General features: G+C 45.3%; 1 protein-coding gene across 2 annotated transcripts in view; it reads left to right on the top strand.

Annotated features, from left to right (window-relative positions):
* The window catches only part of ZFYVE26 (zinc finger FYVE-type containing 26), a 68,521-nt gene extending 49,166 nt beyond the window's left edge, over positions 1 to 19,355 (top strand). For both annotated transcript variants that reach the window (XM_055362178.2, XM_004055331.5), the window contains 10 exons: positions 3,110 to 3,257; positions 3,517 to 3,726; positions 4,343 to 4,561; positions 9,733 to 9,930; positions 10,628 to 10,827; positions 11,666 to 11,807; positions 12,112 to 12,171; positions 13,352 to 13,534; positions 14,780 to 14,824; positions 17,239 to 19,355. In XM_055362178.2, the coding sequence (XP_055218153.1) occupies positions 3,110 to 3,257; positions 3,517 to 3,726; positions 4,343 to 4,561; positions 9,733 to 9,930; positions 10,628 to 10,827; positions 11,666 to 11,807; positions 12,112 to 12,171; positions 13,352 to 13,534; positions 14,780 to 14,824; positions 17,239 to 17,442 (1,609 nt within the window). In that variant the 3' untranslated portion in view covers positions 17,443 to 19,355. The remainder of the gene's footprint in view (positions 1 to 3,109; positions 3,258 to 3,516; positions 3,727 to 4,342; positions 4,562 to 9,732; positions 9,931 to 10,627; positions 10,828 to 11,665; positions 11,808 to 12,111; positions 12,172 to 13,351; positions 13,535 to 14,779; positions 14,825 to 17,238) is intronic.
* Positions 19,356 to 19,561: the final 206 nt, after the last annotated feature.

The raw sequence follows: 19,561 nt of genomic DNA, 5'->3' as shown, positions 1-19,561 counted from the left end.
ATGTAGGGAAGCACCTTTAGTCTCTGTGGGACTTTCTGGCTTTTAAAGAAAATGTGTCCTCCTTGAATGTCCAGTGATTAGCCTTGAACAAAACTCTGCTCCAATCCTGACCAAATTCAAACTGCGACTTCAGTGAATTCTGGATAATAGATTTTAAAAAGCGTTCTGGGAATTGGTCTATTCCTGTGTCCCAGGTAGGAACTGGGGTCATAAAGTAGAAGTGTGTATGGAAAAGGTATGATTAGACCTCCCTCAGGTTCCTGTACAACCGGTTTTGACTCCATCCATTAAGCTGACAGTGACTCCTAATTCCCTGCTTATCCACTCAAATGTGTGACTCAGATTGTGTGTTCCCAGCACTCAGTCCTAACCAGATTTGGGAGAAGGGAGCATAATTTTCTTTGCGGTATCATTGCCTCCCTCAGACATTTGCTTGGAATACTTGCCTACAGACTCAGCAGCCAGCATGGAGCACAGCAAATCCCAGCTTCATGACTTCCTAGCTCTGTTAACCTCTCTAGGCCTCAGTCTCCTCCTCTATAAAATGGGGTGGTAATACTGATCTCATGGGGCTGTTACGAGGATAAAATGAGATCATCCATGTAAATGGTGAAGAACTAAGCCTGGTATATACTGTGTATTCTGAAAATGTTAGTAATTTTTATTATTTTTAGTAACAAAAACTAGAAGGTTGAGAAAAGCAGGAGGAGGTGAAACAAAGTAGAAGGAAGTGAAAAGGAACTAATCTGATTCCTTTATATCAAGAGGTAATAGATTCTACATCATTTTTCAAGTTGATAAATGAAGAAACAGATATGTGTTAAATTTTTGAAATAACCATGAAAAGAATAAAAAAATCTACCTAATTATGAGAAAAGGATAGGAGGAGGAAAAGAAAGATGGAAAACAAAGGAAACATGAAAAAAGACTTAAGGCAAAAGTAAAAATATATTCAAATATATCTCAAGTATCAGTAATGTAAATGAGAAAAGGAAAGGATATTTAGATTGGGGGGAAAACAAACTTCACGACAAGTCCTGTATTTCCTTTAAAATGTAATACAGATGAAGGAAATATCCATTTTTAGGCTCAGGGCAGCAGAAAGTAAGGAAGTCCTCACTTTAATAGGATTCTCACCCACCCCAAGGTGTCTTGCGCGTCTTTGACAGTTTACAGCAGTGGTTTCTATTTAAACAGCCTTTTCTCTGATCCTGCATTCAGACACGCCCACTCTAAGAATCTTTCCCTTTGCACCACTTTGTTGATGGGAGTGGATTCACTGCTCACATGTGTCGCCATGCAAATAACTTACAAACTCTTGGATTTCAGAGTATTTTTCTAATGTTTTTAACTCATACCCCCTTCTGATAGATAAACAAATAAATAAATATAGGCTTAAAAACAAAACTCAGCTGGGTGCAGTGGCTCTTGTCTGTAATTCCAGCTACTCAGGAGGCTGAGGGAAGAGGATCCCGAGGCCAGGAGTTCGAGACCAGCCTGGGCAATGTAGTGAGACCCTGTCTCTAAAAACATAAAAATAAACTCACCACCTACTACAAGTGTTTTCATTTCCCAAATATGCAAAAATATTATGAGTGCCGATGCTCTTATACACTATACTTTCCTCTCCCCCATCCCTACATTGTTAAGAATCACTGATGTACAGAATCCCTTTCTAGGTAATTGGTGGATAAGTCAGGATCCACAGAGGTTTTTGCTGCAGTTATGAGACGAGATTCAGGAACCTTGAGTGTAGGCTTGTCTCAGCAGCACTAGACAGTATAATCCAGCCCTCTGGGCTTTCTATCCTTATAAGGTTTTTACAAGCGTCAGGTGAGATCACAGAAGGCAGCCCTACTAGGCTATATTGAGGGCCCATCCTTAACCCAGGGTGAGGATGTCAAGTCTAGAATAAGAGTGAAGGACCAGGATGCCTCCACCCAGCAGCATCTCCAGGGAATGGTAGCGATGTGGCCTGTGCACTGACCAGGAATACAGGCCATTGATACTGAATCTGTGCTCTCTCACTCACGAAGAAGGGTTCAAAAGGACCAAAAAGCAGATGGGTCACTTGTAAGCCCCCAACATACAGTGTAAAGGCCTTGCCTCAAATACCACTGCGCATCCCCACTCCAAACATTAATATCTAACATTTATTGAGTGCCAGAAAAGTTCCAGACATTATCCTAAGCCCTTTTACTTGGGTTATTTCATTTTATCCTTAAAACTCCACTGTCACAGTCATGCATTGCTTAACAACAGTAATATGTTCTGAGAAATGCATTGTCAGGCGATTTCGTCATTGTGCAAACACCATGGAGTGCACTTGCACAAACCCAGAGGGTATAGCCTTCTACCCACCTAGGTTATGACCTGTTGTTCCTAGGCTACAAACCTGTACAACATGTTACTGTACTGAATACTGTAGGCAATAGTAACACTATGGTATTTGTGTATCTAAATATAGAAAAAGTATAGTAAAAATACGATATTATGATCCTATGTGGCCACCATTGTATATGCAGTTCATTGCTAACTGAAATGTCATTATGTGGCACATCACTGTATATCCATTTTACAGATGAGTAAACTAAGGCAGAGAAAGGTTAACTAACTTGCCCCAGGTCATAGAGCTACTAAGTAATAGAGCCATAATTCAGTGTGACTCCAGAGCTTTCACTCATGACATCTATGCTATGCAACTCTCAATTCTCATGATCACTTTCACATTGAAAATGGAGTAGGCCTGTAATCCCAGCACTTTGGGAGGCCGAGGTGGGCGGATCACCTGACGTCAGGAGTTCGAGACCAGCCTGGCCAACATGGTGAAACCCTGTCTCTATTAAAAAAATACAAAAACTAGCTGGGCAAGGTGCCAGGCACCTGTAATCCCAGATACTGGAGAGGCTGAGACAGAAGAATCGTTTGAACCCAGGAGGCAGTGGTTGCAGTGAGCCGAGATCGGACCACTGCACTCCAGCCTGGGTGACAGAACGAGACTCTGTTTCAAAACAAACAGAAAAAAGAAAATGGAATAGGAAACCTTTAAGCGGCTACTCTTAGTAAGACTCTAGGGAGCCTCATGGCCTTGCCCTTTTCCTCCTTGTAGCTACATCAGCAAGGTAGATGTGCTGAATATTTTAGTTGCTGCTGCCTATCGCCACGTGCCGTCTTTGGATCAGATCTTGCAGCCAGCTGCAGTAACCAGGCTAAGGAACCAGCTTTTGGAAGCCGAGTACTACCAACTGGGCGTTGAGGTGAGACAAAGACAAAGACAAAGCTTACTTCCACCCCACTGTAGCAAGTTGCTTTTGCTTAGCCTTGCAGACAGGTGTTGCCATCTCTCAGTTGTCCTGCCCATGGGGTAGAATCGGGGGCATGACTAGTTTGCCAGCAGAGAAGTAATGGCAGATAGTGGGAATGAGGTGGTTGGCAACTTGGGAATAGAATAGGTCTTTGGGACATTTAGGCCTGAATGTAGCTACCACTCACTAAATGGGGCAATTTTTCTCCCAGGTCTCCACAAAGACTGGGCTTGATACCACGGGGGCGTGGCATGCTTGGGGCATGGCCTGCCTCAAAGCCGGGAACCTCACTGCTGCACGGGAGAAGTTCAGTCGCTGTCTGAAGCTCCCATTTGACCTCAATCAGCTGAATCATGGCTCAAGGCTGGTGCAGGATGTGGTTGAGTACCTAGAGTCCACAGTGAGGCCCCTTGTATCCTTGGTAAGAGCAAAGCAGGAAGAGTGCCTGGCTCAGGGAGGGAGGCCCAGGAATAGCAATGACCTGGGAAAAGAATCAGTGGAAATTCAGCTAACAGTGTCAGTCCTGGCTCAGCATCGACCAGGTTAAAAAAAATTTTTTTCCATCACATATAGGTAGATAAGTAACCATATATGGTTAGATAAGTAATAGATGTAATTTTTTTTAAAAAAAAGGAGACAATTTTTTAAAAGATAAAAATGACATATGACATATAATCCCATACACAGACTGATTAGTGTTAAAATTCTGGTGAATTTTCTATGTTATGTTATTTAATGAAACTGGGTTTGTACCATATCATAATATGTAGAATTGTGTATCCTGCCTGTTCTGCCTTTGACACTGAAAAATTATGAACATTTTTCCACATTGTTAAATATTCTTTCTTTGTTTTTTTATTTTTTTATTATACTTTAAGTTCTAGGGTACATGTGCACAACGTGCAGGTTTGTTACATATGTATACATGTGCCATGTTGGTGTGCACATTGTTAAATATTCTTTGCAAGCAATATTTTCAGTGCCTGCTGAGAACTTTTTGAGTTTCATTTTTCTCTCTCGCTCTCCTGTGCTGTCAGCAAGATGACGATTACTTTGCCACCCTGAGGGAACTGGAAGCTACCCTTCGGACGCAGAGCCTTTCTCTGGCAGTGATTCCTGAAGGGAAAATCATGAACAACACCTACTACCAGGAATGCCTCTTCTACCTGCACAACTATAGCACCAACCTGGCCATCATCAGCTTCTACGTGAGGCACAGCTGCCTGCGGGAAGCTCTTCTGCACCTTCTCAACAAGGTGGGACATGGACACAGCTCAAAAAGGCAGTGCCTGCCTTACTCCTCTGGCTTGGACCACTCAGCCTTAAGTGGGACAATAACCCCCTGACACTTAACCCTGTGTTGAGCTATGGGGCCATCTCTAGCAGAGTCAAGTCAAAACAGGGGACTCTGCACAACTGTTGTTCAGTGAGTGTGAAAAGTCTTAGCCTAGATCCCAAATCACTGCCCTCACCAGCAAAGGCATGTTTCATTCCTACTGCCAAAACATGCAGCAGAATCGGATAGTGGTTAAGAGCATGGTCTCTGGAATGAGATGCTCAGTGTGAGTCTTGTGTGGCCTTGGGCATATTGCTTAGAGTCTGCTTCCACGCGCCTCCCTACCTGGCCTGGGATGGTGTCCAGCTTCTGACCCAGCTGCTGGTCCGTTCAGAGTTGTTACTACAAGGGCCAGGAAGTACCCATGGTGCCAATCCTATAGTTGAACCCCAAATAGATGATGAAAGAAGAATATGCTCTCCTTTTTTTCTTCTCCCATCCTCTGCCCCCCTCCCACTGGAAGCAAAGGCACCACTGAAGAACATTACATCTTTGGAGCTCTTAATAAGCAATCAGGACTTCGTTTTACCGTGACCCATTTTTTTGTTTTTGTTTTTTCGAGATGGGGACTCACTATGTTGCCCAGGCTAGAATGCAGTGGCATGATCACAGCTCACTGCACCCTTGACCTCCTAGGCTCAAGAAATCCTCCAACCTCATCCTACTGAGTAGCTGGGACTACAGGTACATGCACTGCACCCAGCTACATTCCTTTTTTTATTTGAATGTTCCATAATAACTTGGAGAAATTGGCTGAGATGTACCAAATTTTATAGGAAATTGAAGGAGCTCAAGGCAGACATTAATTTCACTCTGCCACCCTAATTCAAAACAGCAGCCAATGCAAATGTACAGATAGACATATTTTCTAAGATTGATCCAAGTGAAATCAGCAGTTCACAAAGTTATTATGACTATACCCCTACAAGACAGTGAAGGGGGGTGTTTTTACCAGTGCTTAGCTACTGACTATTCTTAGCTACTAACCAGGTCTTAAGAATAATGTAGAAGTCATGTTATATGGAGTTGAGTTGCTAACTTTTTTCCTTTTCCTCGGTTTCCAGATGAGTTTAGCAGTAAAGATGCTTTTCCCAGGCACAGATTGGGAACGGAAATCACCTAGTTCCGTTCCCTCTGACAGCTGTAATCCAGAGAGCTAAGCTGCTTACTTCATTAGCTTGGTATAAGCTGACGACAGCAGTGCCCTTGCTTTATATTTGTCAGAGCTAGGAAATAAGCCCTCTTTTTTTCTGCTGTAATCATAGTTACCCTTGAACTGAAATATCTTACATTTATTCTCAAGCAGGTAGGGAGAGGAGAAAAGACATTGTGAAAATTACACCTGAATGCCTGGAGCATGGAAGACATTCTGTCCCTAGCCTTTTCCCTGTGTATTTTGTCCCTTTGCCAACTCTGCCCAAAGACTGAGCTTTCTAAAACATAAATAGATTCATGTTATTCCCCTCTCTAAAAGGCCTTCAGAGGATCTCCATGGCCACAGGAAGAACTCCAGATTCCTTAGCATGCTACAGAACTCACCAGGATCAGGCCTCCTTATTTCTCTAATTTATTTTCACCACAAATCCTATGTGTACCTTACATTCCAGACTCATTAAACTACTTAAATTTTCCTGATTTACCATGCACTTTTTTTTTTTTTTGAGCCAGAGTCTTGCTCTGTTGCCAGGCTGGAGTGCGGTGGCGAGATCTCAGCTCACTACAACCTCCGCTTCCCAGGTTCAAACGATTCTCCTGCCTCAGACTCCTGATGAGCTGGGATTACAGGCACATGCCACCATGCCCGGCTAATTTTTGTATTTTTAGTAGAGACGGGGTTTCACCATGTTGGCCAGGATGGTCTCGATCTCTTGACCTTGTGATCCGCCTGCCTGGGCTTCCAAAGCGCTGGGATTATAGGCGTGAGCCACTGCGCCTGGCCACCATGCACTGTCTTATTTCCACGAATCTTTATGTGCTATTTCTTCTACCTAGAGTGCCCTGCCTTTCTGTGTTTTCACTTTTATTTTTTTTTTTTTTCAGACAGAGTCTGGCTCTGTCACCCAGGCTGGAGTGCGGTGGCACGATCTTGGCTCACTGGAAGCTCCGCCTCCTGGGTTCACACCCTTCTTTTGCCTCAGCCTCCCAAGTAGGTGGGACTACAAGCGCCCGCCACCATACCTGGCTAATTTTTTCTATTTTTTTTTTTTAGTAGAGACGGGGTTTCACCATGTTAGCCAGGATGGTCTCTATCTCCTGACCTTGTGATCTGCCCGCCTCGGCCTCCCAAAGTGCTGGGATTAGAGGCGTGAGCCACCATGCCCAGCCTGTTTTCTTAAAAAATTCATATTTGTTGGGAACAGTGGCTCACACCTGTGATCCCAGCACATTGGGAGGCTGAGGCAGGTGGATCACTAGATCAGGAGTTCAAGACCAGCCTGACCAAGCTGGTGAAACCCTGTCTTTACTAAAAACTACAAAAATTAGCTGGGTGCGGTGGCAGGTGCCTGTAATCCCAGCTACTCGGGAGGCTAAGGCAGGAGAATTGCTTGAACCTGGGTGGCAGAGGTTGCAGTGAGCCAAGATTGCGCCACTGCACTCCAGCCTGGGCGACAGAGTAAGACTCCGTCTCAAAAAAAATAAATAAATAAATAAAATTCTATTTATCCTTTTTGTATCCTTTCAGGCCCTCTCTGTTGAGCATTCACAGAACACTCAAGCAGCATTAGCCACCATTGCCCCTGGTACTGCATTTATCCTGCTGGATTGCCACTGTTTGTTTACAATTGAGTCTTTCCATCTGGACCAAGAAGGCCTATATTTTACTTATCTGTATATTCAGGCACCTGACCTAGTACCAATTATGAATGAGTGAGTGGTTAGATAAATGGATGGCATGGAAGTTCTTGAGGTGCTGCCCTTCTGAGGTGTTCTATCTCTCCTATAGAGCTAATGCCCCTGCTTCTTAAAATGTGACCTACAACTTTTAGATTAGGTCTGGTTTTCTCTGTTAGGAACAACCTGAATCAGGAAAGAAGCCCCTAACCCTCACCCACTATGAATGTTCTCAAAGCCCAGATCCATTCTGCTTCCAAACAGCTTGTGCCCAGTGCCACTATGCTAGCATGGTATACCACTGTGACTTTATAGCCATCCTTGACTCTCTGTTAATTACTCCTAACCTCAAGTCTAAATGCCAAGATGATTATTAAATAGCCAAGGACTATTCTGGGCACTAAGGATACAGTAGTAAAAAAACAGACAAAAGGCTGGGCAAGGTGGCTCATGCCTGTAATCCCAACACTCTGGGAGGCTGAGGCGGGTGGATCACTTGAGGTCAGGAGTTTGAAACCAGCCTGGCCAACATGATGAAACCCTGTCTCTACTAAAAATATAAAAACTAGCTGGGCATGGTGGCACGAGCCTGTATTCCCAGCTACTCGGGAGGCTGAGGCAGGAGAATCGCTTGAACCCAGGAGGCGGAGGTTGCAGTGAGCTGAGATTGCGCCACTGCACTCCAGCTTGGGTTACAGAGTGAGATTCTGTCTTAAAGAAAGAAAGAGAGAGAGAGAGAGAGAAAGAAAGAAAGAAAGACAGACAAAAATATCTGCCCCCGTAGTAGGAAGAGAGATAGTAAACATGAGAAATAAAATAGATATTGTAGATGATGAATAAGAAGAAGAAAAATAAAACAGAGAGGAGGAAGGGGTGGCTTGTATAATTTTAGACTGGGTGCCCAGGGAAGGTGACATCTGAGTAAAGCTCCAAAGAACACGAGGAGCAAATCATGCAGATCTATGGGGAAGGCAGAGGGTGTGATGAGGGCAAAGGCCAGGGTGGCTAGAGCAGAGTCCACTAGGACAGGGTACTATCAGATAAGGTCAGAAAGGTCACAGGCCAAATCACACAGGACCTTGTGGACATTGTGAGGGATGAGAAGGGAAACCCCTGGGAGACTGTGAGCAGAGGAGTAACGTGATCTGGCTTCAGTTTCAACAGTCACTTGGGCTCATTTGTGGGCGTTAGACTGACAAGAGGTAAGAATGGAAGCTGATAGACCAGGGAGGAGTCTGTTGCAATAATCCAGACAAACGATGATGGCAGGGATCCAGTGTGGTCCAGGGGAGGTGGTGGGAAGTGGCCAGATTCTGTGTGCTGTAATGGTGATGGTGGAGCCAATAGAATTTGCTGATGGATTTGATGAAGAAGTGTGAGGGAAAAGATGACTAAGGTTTTTGACCTGAACAACTAAAAGAATGGAGACACAGACTGAGAAAGGGAAGACTGTGGAAAGAGCAGGTTTCAAGAAACAAGCAGGAATGTAGTTGTAGATGTATTCAGTTAGATCTCCAAGTGGACATGTTCAGTAGACAATTGGATATAAGTTGGATGTACAGTTCTGGAGTTCAGGAGGAATGAACAAACTGGAGATGGGGATTTAGGCATCATCAGCAAATCAACAGTATATTAAGCAGTGAGCCTGGATGAAATCACCAAGAGAGTGAGTATAAATAGAAAAGAGTGTAGGTTCCTCCTAAGCCCTGGGGAGATTGGGAGGGATCAGCTAAGAAAATTGAGAAGAAGCAGCCAGAGACATAGACAGAAAATCTGGAGAGGATAGTGTGCTGGAGGCCAACTGAGGAGAGTTTTTTCTCAATTATTTTAAAAAGGCTTTTCAAGGAGGAAGAAGCCATCTCTGTCAAAAGCTGCAGATTGATCAGATAGAAAATGAGGATCAAGGATTAACTGTTAGATTTAGAGTTTAGTGGTCACTGGTGACCTAAGGGGCAGTTTCAATGGGAATTATGGGTGCAGAGCTAGATTAGAGTGGGTTCAAGAGAAAAATCACAGGAGGGAATTGGAGACAGTGAGGGTAGATAACCCTGTCTAGGGGCTTCTCTATAAAAGGAAGGAGAGAAGTGAAGCAGTCGCTAGAGTGAGATTCTCAAAGGTATCTGTGACACATAAAAGATTAAGAAGCACTGCACTGGGAGGATGCTGAAGGTTCATCAATAGAAGGAAATTCAGAGTGGATCCCAGACAGTGCCAGAACCAGGCTCAAGACTTCTGACTTCTCGCCCTGCCCTGCTCCAGGAGAGTCCTCCAGAAGTTTTTATAGAAGGCATTTTCCAACCAAGCTATAAAAGTGGGAAGCTACACACTTTGGAGAACTTGCTAGAATCCATTGATCCAACCTTGGAGAGCTGGGGAAAGTACTTGATTGCTGCCTGCCAACATTTACAGAAGAAGAACTACTACCACATTCTGTATGAGCTGCAGCAGTTTATGAAGGTAATGGCAGCCCCTTCCTGCCTTCTACCTCTGTTGCTGGTGCCCCACCCTGCAGGAGAGGCAGTGCACGATGAGGGAATGAGACTGTCATTGGTCCCTGGCCTTGCTGTTTGGCTGACCCTAGAGCAAATCCATGTTGCTCCCCAGTATTGTTAAATAATATTAGGATTTCCATCCTAAGTTTGGGGGCAGACTTTAATCCTGTCAATAAAGGCATTCTTCAGAAAGCAAGAAATGAACAGGTAAAAAAAAGAAATAAATGGTAGTTTCAAGATAAGCATAAGGCGTGAATGTAGAATTCATAAGAAATGATGGAAACGTTAGTGTTTTTAGAGAAAATATGTGAAGGAAGAAGGAACACGTTCCTCCCAATCTGCCTGAGGATTGTCAGTACTAAATTGAATTATTTAATGCCAAAGTACAAGTGAAGCCAATTTGAGTGGAGAATCAGAAATATCTTCTTTTAGCATCTCTTCGGTGGTGGAATAATGTCCTACCCAAGAGCTCCACCAGTCAGTGCACTTCAGGATCTCTTGGACCTTGGGGGTGACGGGCTCAAAATAGCAGTTCAGCTGGTGGTGGGAGTGGGTGCTGGAAACAAGGTCTCATAGGCAGAAATCAGATGAGAATTCTCATCACACCCCACCCTCCAAACCCCTGATCTACTTTGACCTGAACATTTATTTTCCTCTTCTAGGACCAAGTTCGGGCCGCCATGACCTGTATTCGGTTCTTCAGTCACAAAGCAAAGTCATATACAGAACTGGGAGAGAAGCTCTCGTGGCTACTTAAGGCCAAGGACCACCTGAAGATCTACCTCCAAGAAACATCCCGCAGCTCTGGAAGGAAGAAAACCACATTCTTCAGAAAGAAGATGACTGCAGCTGATGTGTCAAGGTAGCTGGAGGTTCAGGGGACTATTGGTGTGGGGCAGAAAGGGTGGGAGCAGTTGTCTGTAGGTGATGAAGCTACTCTTGTCCATTCCCCGAATCCTGAAAAAAAATCTAAAGGGAATCATCCCTGGATGACAGTGTGTAGTACAAGCCTAGAAAGCCTACAGAGGAGCTGGTAGAGGGATTGGGAGTGGAGGGAGGATTAGCATCACAGGCTACAATCAGACTACACTCCATACTCCTTACAGTAGGCCAAAAGGCTCCTGCATGTTCTGGCCCCTACTGATGTCACCACCTTTATCTCCTGCTAGTCTCTTCTTGCTAAGCATCGATCCCTGGCCTCCTCAGGGCTCCTCAACACACCAAGTCCTTAATTCCTCTCAGCTTTTATACTTGCCAGTCCCTCTACATAGAACACAACATCTGGAGTAAATGCTCTACCATTACCATTTATTGCCTCCAGAGGCTTAACTGCTAACTATTTTATGTGTTTGTTTCCTATTCATTTCTCTTCCAGCCTATAAACTCTGAGGGCAGGGCTCATCTCTCTTGACCTCCGTTATTGTACCTGGCACATAGGTGCTCAATAAATGCTTATCGATTCAATGACTGGACCCTATCTGGTTCCACAGTGCACCATAATATTGTGAGTCTGTGCAGGACACGAGATCACCATTTTTTTGGTCTTGTCATAACTGCTGACAAGGTACTTGAGGTCTCTTTTCCCACTATATCATTTGTTTTCCCTTTTTCATTGCCATATTATTCGACTTCTCAGTCTCCTGGCCTCAGTCACCTGGGGCCCCTCATGAGGCTGGACTGTGCATATTCTGTCACCACAGGCACATGAACACACTTCAGCTGCAGATGGAAGTGACCAGGTTCTTGCATCGGTGCGAAAGTGCTGGGACCTCTCAAATCACCACTTTGCCTCTGCCAACCCTGTTTGGAAATAACCACATGAAAATGGATGTTGCCTGCAAGGTACATGCAGCGTTTCAGACCTCTGGCAGACTATTGTCATCTTTTAAAACACTTATCATAATTGCAGTTGTCTAGTGATTATTTCAGTTGTTTGTTTGATGGCTGCCTCCCCACTAGAATATGAGCCACCGAAGACTGCTGATCAGGTCCATTTTGATCATTCTTGTATCCCTAGTGCCTGGCACTTAGCAGGGTCTCAACAAATATTTGTTGAATAATTGAATAAATAGAGGCCTTCATTCTTGGTCAAGAGTATTCTCTCGTAATTGCCATGTTTTTAAGCATGATTCTCTTTCCTTTTCAGGTCATGCTGGGAGGGAAAAATGTAGAAGATGGTTTTGGAATTGCTTTCCGTGTTCTGCAGGTATGACTTGGATCATTCAAATCATACTGAGGACAATCAGCACCTGACCACAGTTCCGGGAGAGATTATTCTTTAGGAAATTCTTATCCCAAGAAAAGTAGATTTACATGCACATTAGGGATGAAATCAAGGATGTGACTGTTACAGAACTGGGTCAAATTCAAGACTCTAGGCCACTTTGCCAGAAGCCAAGTAACCCATGGCAAATTCATCAAAAGCTACCAAATAAATACCAGGAGCCAGGTCTCAGACAGTTCCCCACAGCTGTTTCCCTGAGAAACACTGCTGGTTCTCACAAGGAGTATGGCTGGAGGGGTGGCCAGGGGCTTTCCACTGGCCACAAGGGCTGTTCCCCATCCTTGGTCTGTACAGGAGCTGGCTGGAGGAATATGTTTCCTTTTGCTTGTGATAAAAGGACACAGGTGGGGCTGTGGCACTGGAGCAGGGGCTGGAGCAGGGCACTGAGACCATGAGGGGCAGAGTCTCTACAGACCTGCCCACCACCACACAGCTCCATGCAGATACCCCAGGAGCTGAGAGCAGGCAGCTTAGGGCAGGCAGGGTATTTGTGCATTGTGCGTGTGTCAGTGATCAATGGCTTCATACATGATTAGTCAGGTGTTTTTCTTCCCATCTATTTTTGGTGTTGGACAGAGCTCACCACACACAGATACCCTGGTAGGCAGGCAGAGGGGCAGCTCCACCCAGGCCCTGTGGCATAAGGGTTCTCCTAGACCAGGTTTAAGGTGTTTATCTGGCAGTTTTCAGCAAATGAGTCTTTCAGTGAATGGGTCTGTTTCTGAACACTAAGTCACCTGCCTCTTAACAGAGCACCAGGTGTCCAGGGCAGCAAATACCAGCCCCCAATGCCCATTTCTCAAGAAAGTGAACTAGTCTTAGGATTTTGATAAGAATATTTTCAGTGAGTGCCACCGCAGCAAGTGAAATGTACCATTTTAGATACTACAGCTGCAGTTTTTGTGGATGCTTCCTAAAGGTCTGCCTAACTCCAAAGAGGAATTGACGCTTGCTTTTTGTTTGGTATATTTATGTTTTCTACTGTGACCACAATCAATATGGCTTATCTACACCAAGCATAGTGAGAGCTTTTAAATGCTGCCTCCCTCCCCACCGTTAACGTTTCCTGCTCCTAAGCCCATTATGTTGTGTTCTGTTCTAGGACTTCCAGCTGGATGCTGCCATGACCTACTGCAGAGCTGCCCGCCAGTTGGTGGAGAAGGAGAAGTACAGTGAGATCCAGCAACTGCTCAAATGTGTCAGTGAGTCAGGCATGGCAGCCAAAAGTGATGGGGACACCATCCTCCTCAACTGCCTGGAAGCGTTCAAGAGAATTCCACCCCAGGTACACTCCCTCCCGTACCTCTTGGCTCCTCCATCAATTTCAGTGTCTTCACATCCCCATCTTTATTGTTCTGTTTTCCATAATGTGCCTGAAACTCTACAAGATCCTTTTATCATTCTGAACCCCTCTGCAATAATGGCCTCACCATAATTGACCCTTCCCTGTAAAGAAAATTTATGGAGATGATGTCTATACCCAGAAGGTGGCCCTCAACATCCCATTGTGTAAATTTGTTTGCATCTGGATGTGTCTATGGAGTTGAGCTTCTTCCTGCAATTCTAGAGGAGGTCAGGGTGGGCCAGCAGATGAACTTTGAAGCCTGTTACCTGCGGAATTGTCCTCCCATGGTGGCTTTTTGGAGTGAACAGAGCCACATCCATTTGTGAAGGCCGAGGACAGGCCTCTTGGGAACTGTTCCTTCTCCCTAAATTCTGAAGCTTAGTGTTATGGTTAAATTTTCTTTCTTGTTCTTTTTTTTTTTGAGACAGAGTCTCGCGCTGTCGCCCAGGCTGGAGTATCTCAGCTCACTGCAAGCTCTGCCTCCTGGGTTTACGCCATTCTCCTGTCTCAGCTTCCCGAGTAGCTGGGACTACAGGTGCCCACCACCACGCCCGGCTAATTTTTTGTATTTTTAGAAGAGATGGGGTTTCACCATGTTAGCCAGGATGGTCTCCGTCTCCTGACCTCATGATCTGCCTGCCTCGACCTCCCAAAGTGCTGGGATTACAGGCGTGAGCCACTGCACCTGGCCTTCTTTCTTGTTCTTAAAGCAGGAGTTGAGTTTAAAAAGAAGAGTCAGCCGGGTGTGGTGGCACATATCTGTAATCCCAGCTGTTTTAGAGGCTGAGGCGGGAGGATCACTTGAGCCCAGGAGTTTTGGACTATAGTGTATTATGCTGATACATACTTAGTGTTAGAACTTAGTGCCTGCACTAAGTTCATGATCCATTTGGTGACCTCCCAGGAGCAGGGGACCACCAGGTTGCCTAAGGAGGGGTGAACTGGCCCAGATTGGAAATGAAGCAGGTTAAAATTCCTTTGCTATCAATAGTGGGATCATGCCTGTGAAAAGCCACTACACTCCAGCATGGGCAACATAGTGAGACCCCATGTCTTTGAGAAAAAAAAGTCAGGCAGACATTTTCATTCTGAAGTCAGAATGGCTGGGCTGAGGCTGGATTGGGCCCTGGCTCCCAGACTGCGGGACTCTTCTCCCTCTCACAGTGCTGTTTCTGTTCTGCACAGGAGCTGGAGGGCCTGATCCAGGCAATACACAATGATGACAACAAGGTGAGCGGAATTGTCTCCAAACGCTGGTGATGCCAATGAATTGTGTCTCAGGCTTGCCTAGTCACCTTTATCCCTTGCTCCCCACAATAGCTCCATACAACCCGTATCTCAGCTTCTTTATTATCAGAGGTGGAGCTGAGGCTTGGATAGGGGTGTAGAAAGGAGGGAATAGACGAGGAGCAGGTGAACATGGACTGCATGCATCTTTGCCTTCCCAAGTCTTTATCCCCAAGACAAACATGTCCTAGGCTGCTCTTGAATCTCCATTTTATACTGATGTCTTCTCTCAGAGAGCCTTAGGAAATCCCTCACCTCACCTCCATCTTTGGGTGGACTGATGGATTGAGGTTCCCAGAGTAAGCAGGTATCTCTTTATCCTAGAGGGAAAAAGATACAGTAAGAAAAAAATCCCCACCCCACACTTTGACCAACAATGTCCACCAATGTCTCAGTCTCCAGAATGAACCTCTCCTCAGGGGCCAAAGAACTCGTCCCTGTTTGGGAAATTGGTGAACCTTTGCTTCCCATTGCCTTTGGGAGGAGTGCCAGTCAGAATAAAAATCTTCCCAGATGCCCCCATTTGTGGCTGACCACTGGATTGATCCTTCTGCCATCTGCAGGAAGGGCCCCAGGCCAGGAGGGGCATGAGAAAGCCAGTGGCAGAAAAATTATCTGACAGCTGAGTCCCCTGTGATGAAAACTGACATCAGGCAAAGAGTTTCTTACACGCTCCCCATGGCAGTATTGCTAATCCTGGGACTGAACTTAATGGGCATTTTTCAGTCTCCAGGGTTAAGGAGAACAAGTTCTAAACATTTCTTCATTTATTTCTGTAACATCATGATGATGTCAGAAAGGATGAAATTCTGACATCCTGAAATGTAGAGAATTACTTTTCTAGAGTCAGATTGAGAACCTAACAGCCAGGACAGACGCCCAGGTCCTCTGATTCCCAGACGGCAGTTCTTTCTCAAGCCTTCACTGAGCCTCCCACTCAGCAGGACAGAGACTTTATTTCTGGGAAAGACACGCTCTAAAATAGAGACAGTCCTTATTACTTTTTCAGGTATTTTTCTCTCAGCAGCTGTCTAATGCAGTTAAATGATCTTAGGCCATGGGGGCTTGCCAAAAAACAACTTCATTCAACTCCATTCCAGACTCTCTGGCAAAATGCCCTTCTTCTCTTGGTAGGAATTTTGCCTGCCAACTTGTGATATGTATTTAGCTTAGTGTACATAGATGCTAAGGGGAGCTGAAGGCCTGGGGAGAGCTAACATCCTAGGGCAGCAAGTGGATACCCAAGCAGCACAGGACTGGATCACTTTAGTGACCTCAGAACATGCCAGACATCATCTAGCTGTAGGAGATTATCTATAATTCAGCTTAGAAAGGAAAGAAAGACTTTAGTGACCAAAACAAATAACAGATGGAGCATTGATACAGGAAGCAAGGCGAGTCCCCTCCACTAACCAACAGGGATTATTGCAGCAGAAAGGGAGCTGCTGGCAGAAGCTCTGTGGCAGCTTATGAAGGCCTCTCTGCTCACCAGCCTAGAGCACTGTTTAACCAGGGGGTGCTGGGGAGACCAGGGCCAGAAAGGAAGGGACTCTTGTCTCCACCAAGCTGGGGATTCATGAGATAGCGATCCTGGGACATAGACACATACGCACATCCTGCAACAGCTGCCTTTGGTCCAAGCAGGCAGAGTCAAATCAGGTCTAAGTGGGGTTAGACGTTAATTCGACTTTTTCCAATCGTGTGTGTGTGTGTCTTCCTCCCCAGATTTCCTGTAATTATAAAAAAAACTTTAGATTCAGCTGGCTGAAAACAGAAAAATAGAGGAGGATCTATGTGTCCATTCTAGGAGGGTTCTGATGGTTTATTCATTCCTGTAATACATATTCATTGAACACCTACTACATGCCAGGCCCCGTGCTAAGTGCCAGGAATACTACAGGAGTAGAAAAAACAGACACTACGCTTGCCCTCATGAAGCTTAAAGTCTGGTCAAGGAGACAGGCATAATCAAATAATCACCCAAGTAACTACAAAATCACAACTCTGGGCAAGAGCAATGCTGATCCTGAACCCCAGAAGATGCTGGAGAGCCTGGGAGAGTGAGGAGGAGAGTGTCAGAGGGAGTGGACAGAGACCAAACTGCCTGCTGGCCTGCCTTCTTTTTTAAATTCTTAGCTTATTTGTAATAACTTTTTACACTATAAAATAACACAGTGTTATAGCATATGTCTAGAATATTGAAAGAGTTGTTATAATACCATAAAATACATGAATCCTGTTATGAATGTGGCAGGTGAGACATGGTGTCTGTCTGCCCGAGCTTTCTGCTGCAGCTCTGTATACTTGATTTGTCGGTGATGGATGCCTTTCCACTGTCTCTTATAACTGACTGCCAGGTTCGGGCCTACCTGATATGTTGCAAACTGCGTTCTGCCTACTTGATTGCTGTGAAGCAAGAACACTCACGGGCCACAGCCCTCGTCCAGCAGGTGCAGCAGGCCGCCAAGAGCAGCGGGGATGCAGTAGTGCAAGACATCTGTGCCCAGTGGCTTCTGACAAGCCACCCCCGGGGTGCCCATGGCTCAGGCTCCAGGAAGTGACTTTGGGCAGTGGGGCCAGGAACACGTGGCCTGAGAGCTGGGCAACAGCAGTGATGGCGATGCCCTCCACCTCTTTCCTTCAGTGGAGTGGGTCTTCTCTGGCTCTGCCCTAGGTTGGAAAGAGTTGGATTGGACCCTACTTGCCTTCCCGGGCAAGGATAGGACCTTTCACGCAAGTGCCATGTTTCTCTAAAATTGTGGAATCTATGTGTGTTTGTCTGGAGATGGCCATTTCTTTCTACCTCAGAGTGAGTGAGTGAGTGTGTATGCACACACGTGTGCATGTTCCTGTGCGCTGATGTTTACGCCCAAGCATTTCTGAACAAATGAAACTCTTCTCCATTTAAAAGAGGCACTTTACTTTAGACTTGCCACTCTGAAAACCTTCCCTGCGTTTTGGTTCTTGACCCGGGTTGTCCTGTTTGTATAGTCCCCGCTCTGTGGATGTGCTTTAGTAGCTCCTCTTACCTAGAGGGCTTTTACAGAGAATTAGAGCAACACCAAAAGATTGCCTCTTTTCCTTCCTTCCCATTCCAAAATTCAGAGATGGCTTTGGGGCAAGTGCTTCCTGTGGAATAAACCTGTTTTCCAGGTGTCTCTTCTCCCAAGCACAAGAAGTCCTGGAGTCTTTGGAAGGTAGTCTGAATAGAAGGGTTTTCAGGTGCAGGCATCTGAAAGCTGTGGGTATGTGTATAAATGATCAGGTCTGTGAGGCTAACACGGGCAAGAGGGAAAGAAAGGCTAACCATCCAAACAGGGATACAGAGGAGGCGGTGGGGGGTGGTGGGGGGAGCGGATGCTTACAAGCACAGAGCTGCCTGTTATGAATGTCCCTGCTGCAAAGTTGGTGGGTGAGAGAATGGGACTTCCTCTTTGAGAGTCTGGGGAGAGAAATGGTGGCCAGGATCCTAGGACTGAATGACTCGATTTTACCTATTTGAGCTGCAGTCCTGTTTGCGCTCCTTGAATTGGTTAGGAAGCTGCTTCCTTTTCCCTCCTGCTTCCCTTCAGTCTCTTCAGGACCACAGGATGGATATGCAGACACGTGGGGTCATTGGGAAGGGAGTGCGCTTCTTTTCTCTGTCTTAGAAAAGGGAGTCAAGCATTGGCTTTGGAATTGGGCCTCTGGACAGAGTCAGAATGAGGGAATAATGAATAGGTCACATCTGGTTGGTGGAAAACTAGGTGAAGTGCTTCTTTAATATGCACTGTCTTGTCTTCCCATGCAAGATGTGACAATGTTTGAGAAAAGGTGTGTCATACTCAGTGACTTCAATTTGCAAATGTGGGGCCTAAAGAAAGCTCTGCAGCTCTGAACCTCTCACTGGCCAGAGCTCAGCCTATTGGTCCCATCCATGATGCTGAGACAAACAGAAACTGGAAGCTGAAGTCAGTGTCTCTGGTGCTTAGAAACCCTGTGGATTTCCCTCTGAACCAAGATTTTTAGTAGTAAAATAAACAACTCATGGACATCTGTCAGATGAGAAGTTTTGGTCCTGTTAGAGAGGAGAAAGACTGTAATGAAACTACTAGACCCATTTGGGCTAAAGTTTGGCTTTTCCTTCCTTGAGTCATAGAACGTATCCATCTCCCAGGAAATGTCCTTCTCTGGCATCTGCTTGCCCTTCTGAGTCTGCCTTTTTTGCACTGAACATAAGCCCTTTATACTAATGGGTCACAAATCTTGCAGCCCTTAATTTGGGATAAGACCAGATTTTCCTGACATTTTCCTCTAACTCATTGAACTATCAAATTATAGGCAACCACTGATTAGACTGATATGAGATGAGGCTAAAAGCCTTTGAACACCACGCTGTAGTCTCCAACAGAAAAACACCACCAAAACAGATACCCATGTTGAGGGGTTGAATGTTTTACTACAAACAAGCCACAATAAAGTGTCTATCAACATGTTTCTTGGCTTCATAACTTCTTTGTGCTGTCTTGCTCCTACCCTTCGCATCCTTTTTCCTTGTGGAAAGAAAAGGTGAGTGGGGAAGATCAGATGGCCTTCAATTCAGACTTAGTCTAAATAATCCCCATAATGACTAATGACTTTGCTTAGGATTTATCTCATTTCCTATGTGTTAAACACTATTAGTGCACCCTCTACCACCAG

Source organism: Gorilla gorilla, chromosome 15 (genome assembly GCF_029281585.2).
Source record: "Gorilla gorilla gorilla isolate KB3781 chromosome 15, NHGRI_mGorGor1-v2.1_pri, whole genome shotgun sequence".
Taxonomy (NCBI): domain Eukaryota; kingdom Metazoa; phylum Chordata; class Mammalia; order Primates; family Hominidae; genus Gorilla; species Gorilla gorilla.
The sequence above is the reverse complement of the archived record's forward strand: the minus strand, read 5'-3'. Positions and strand labels throughout refer to the sequence as shown.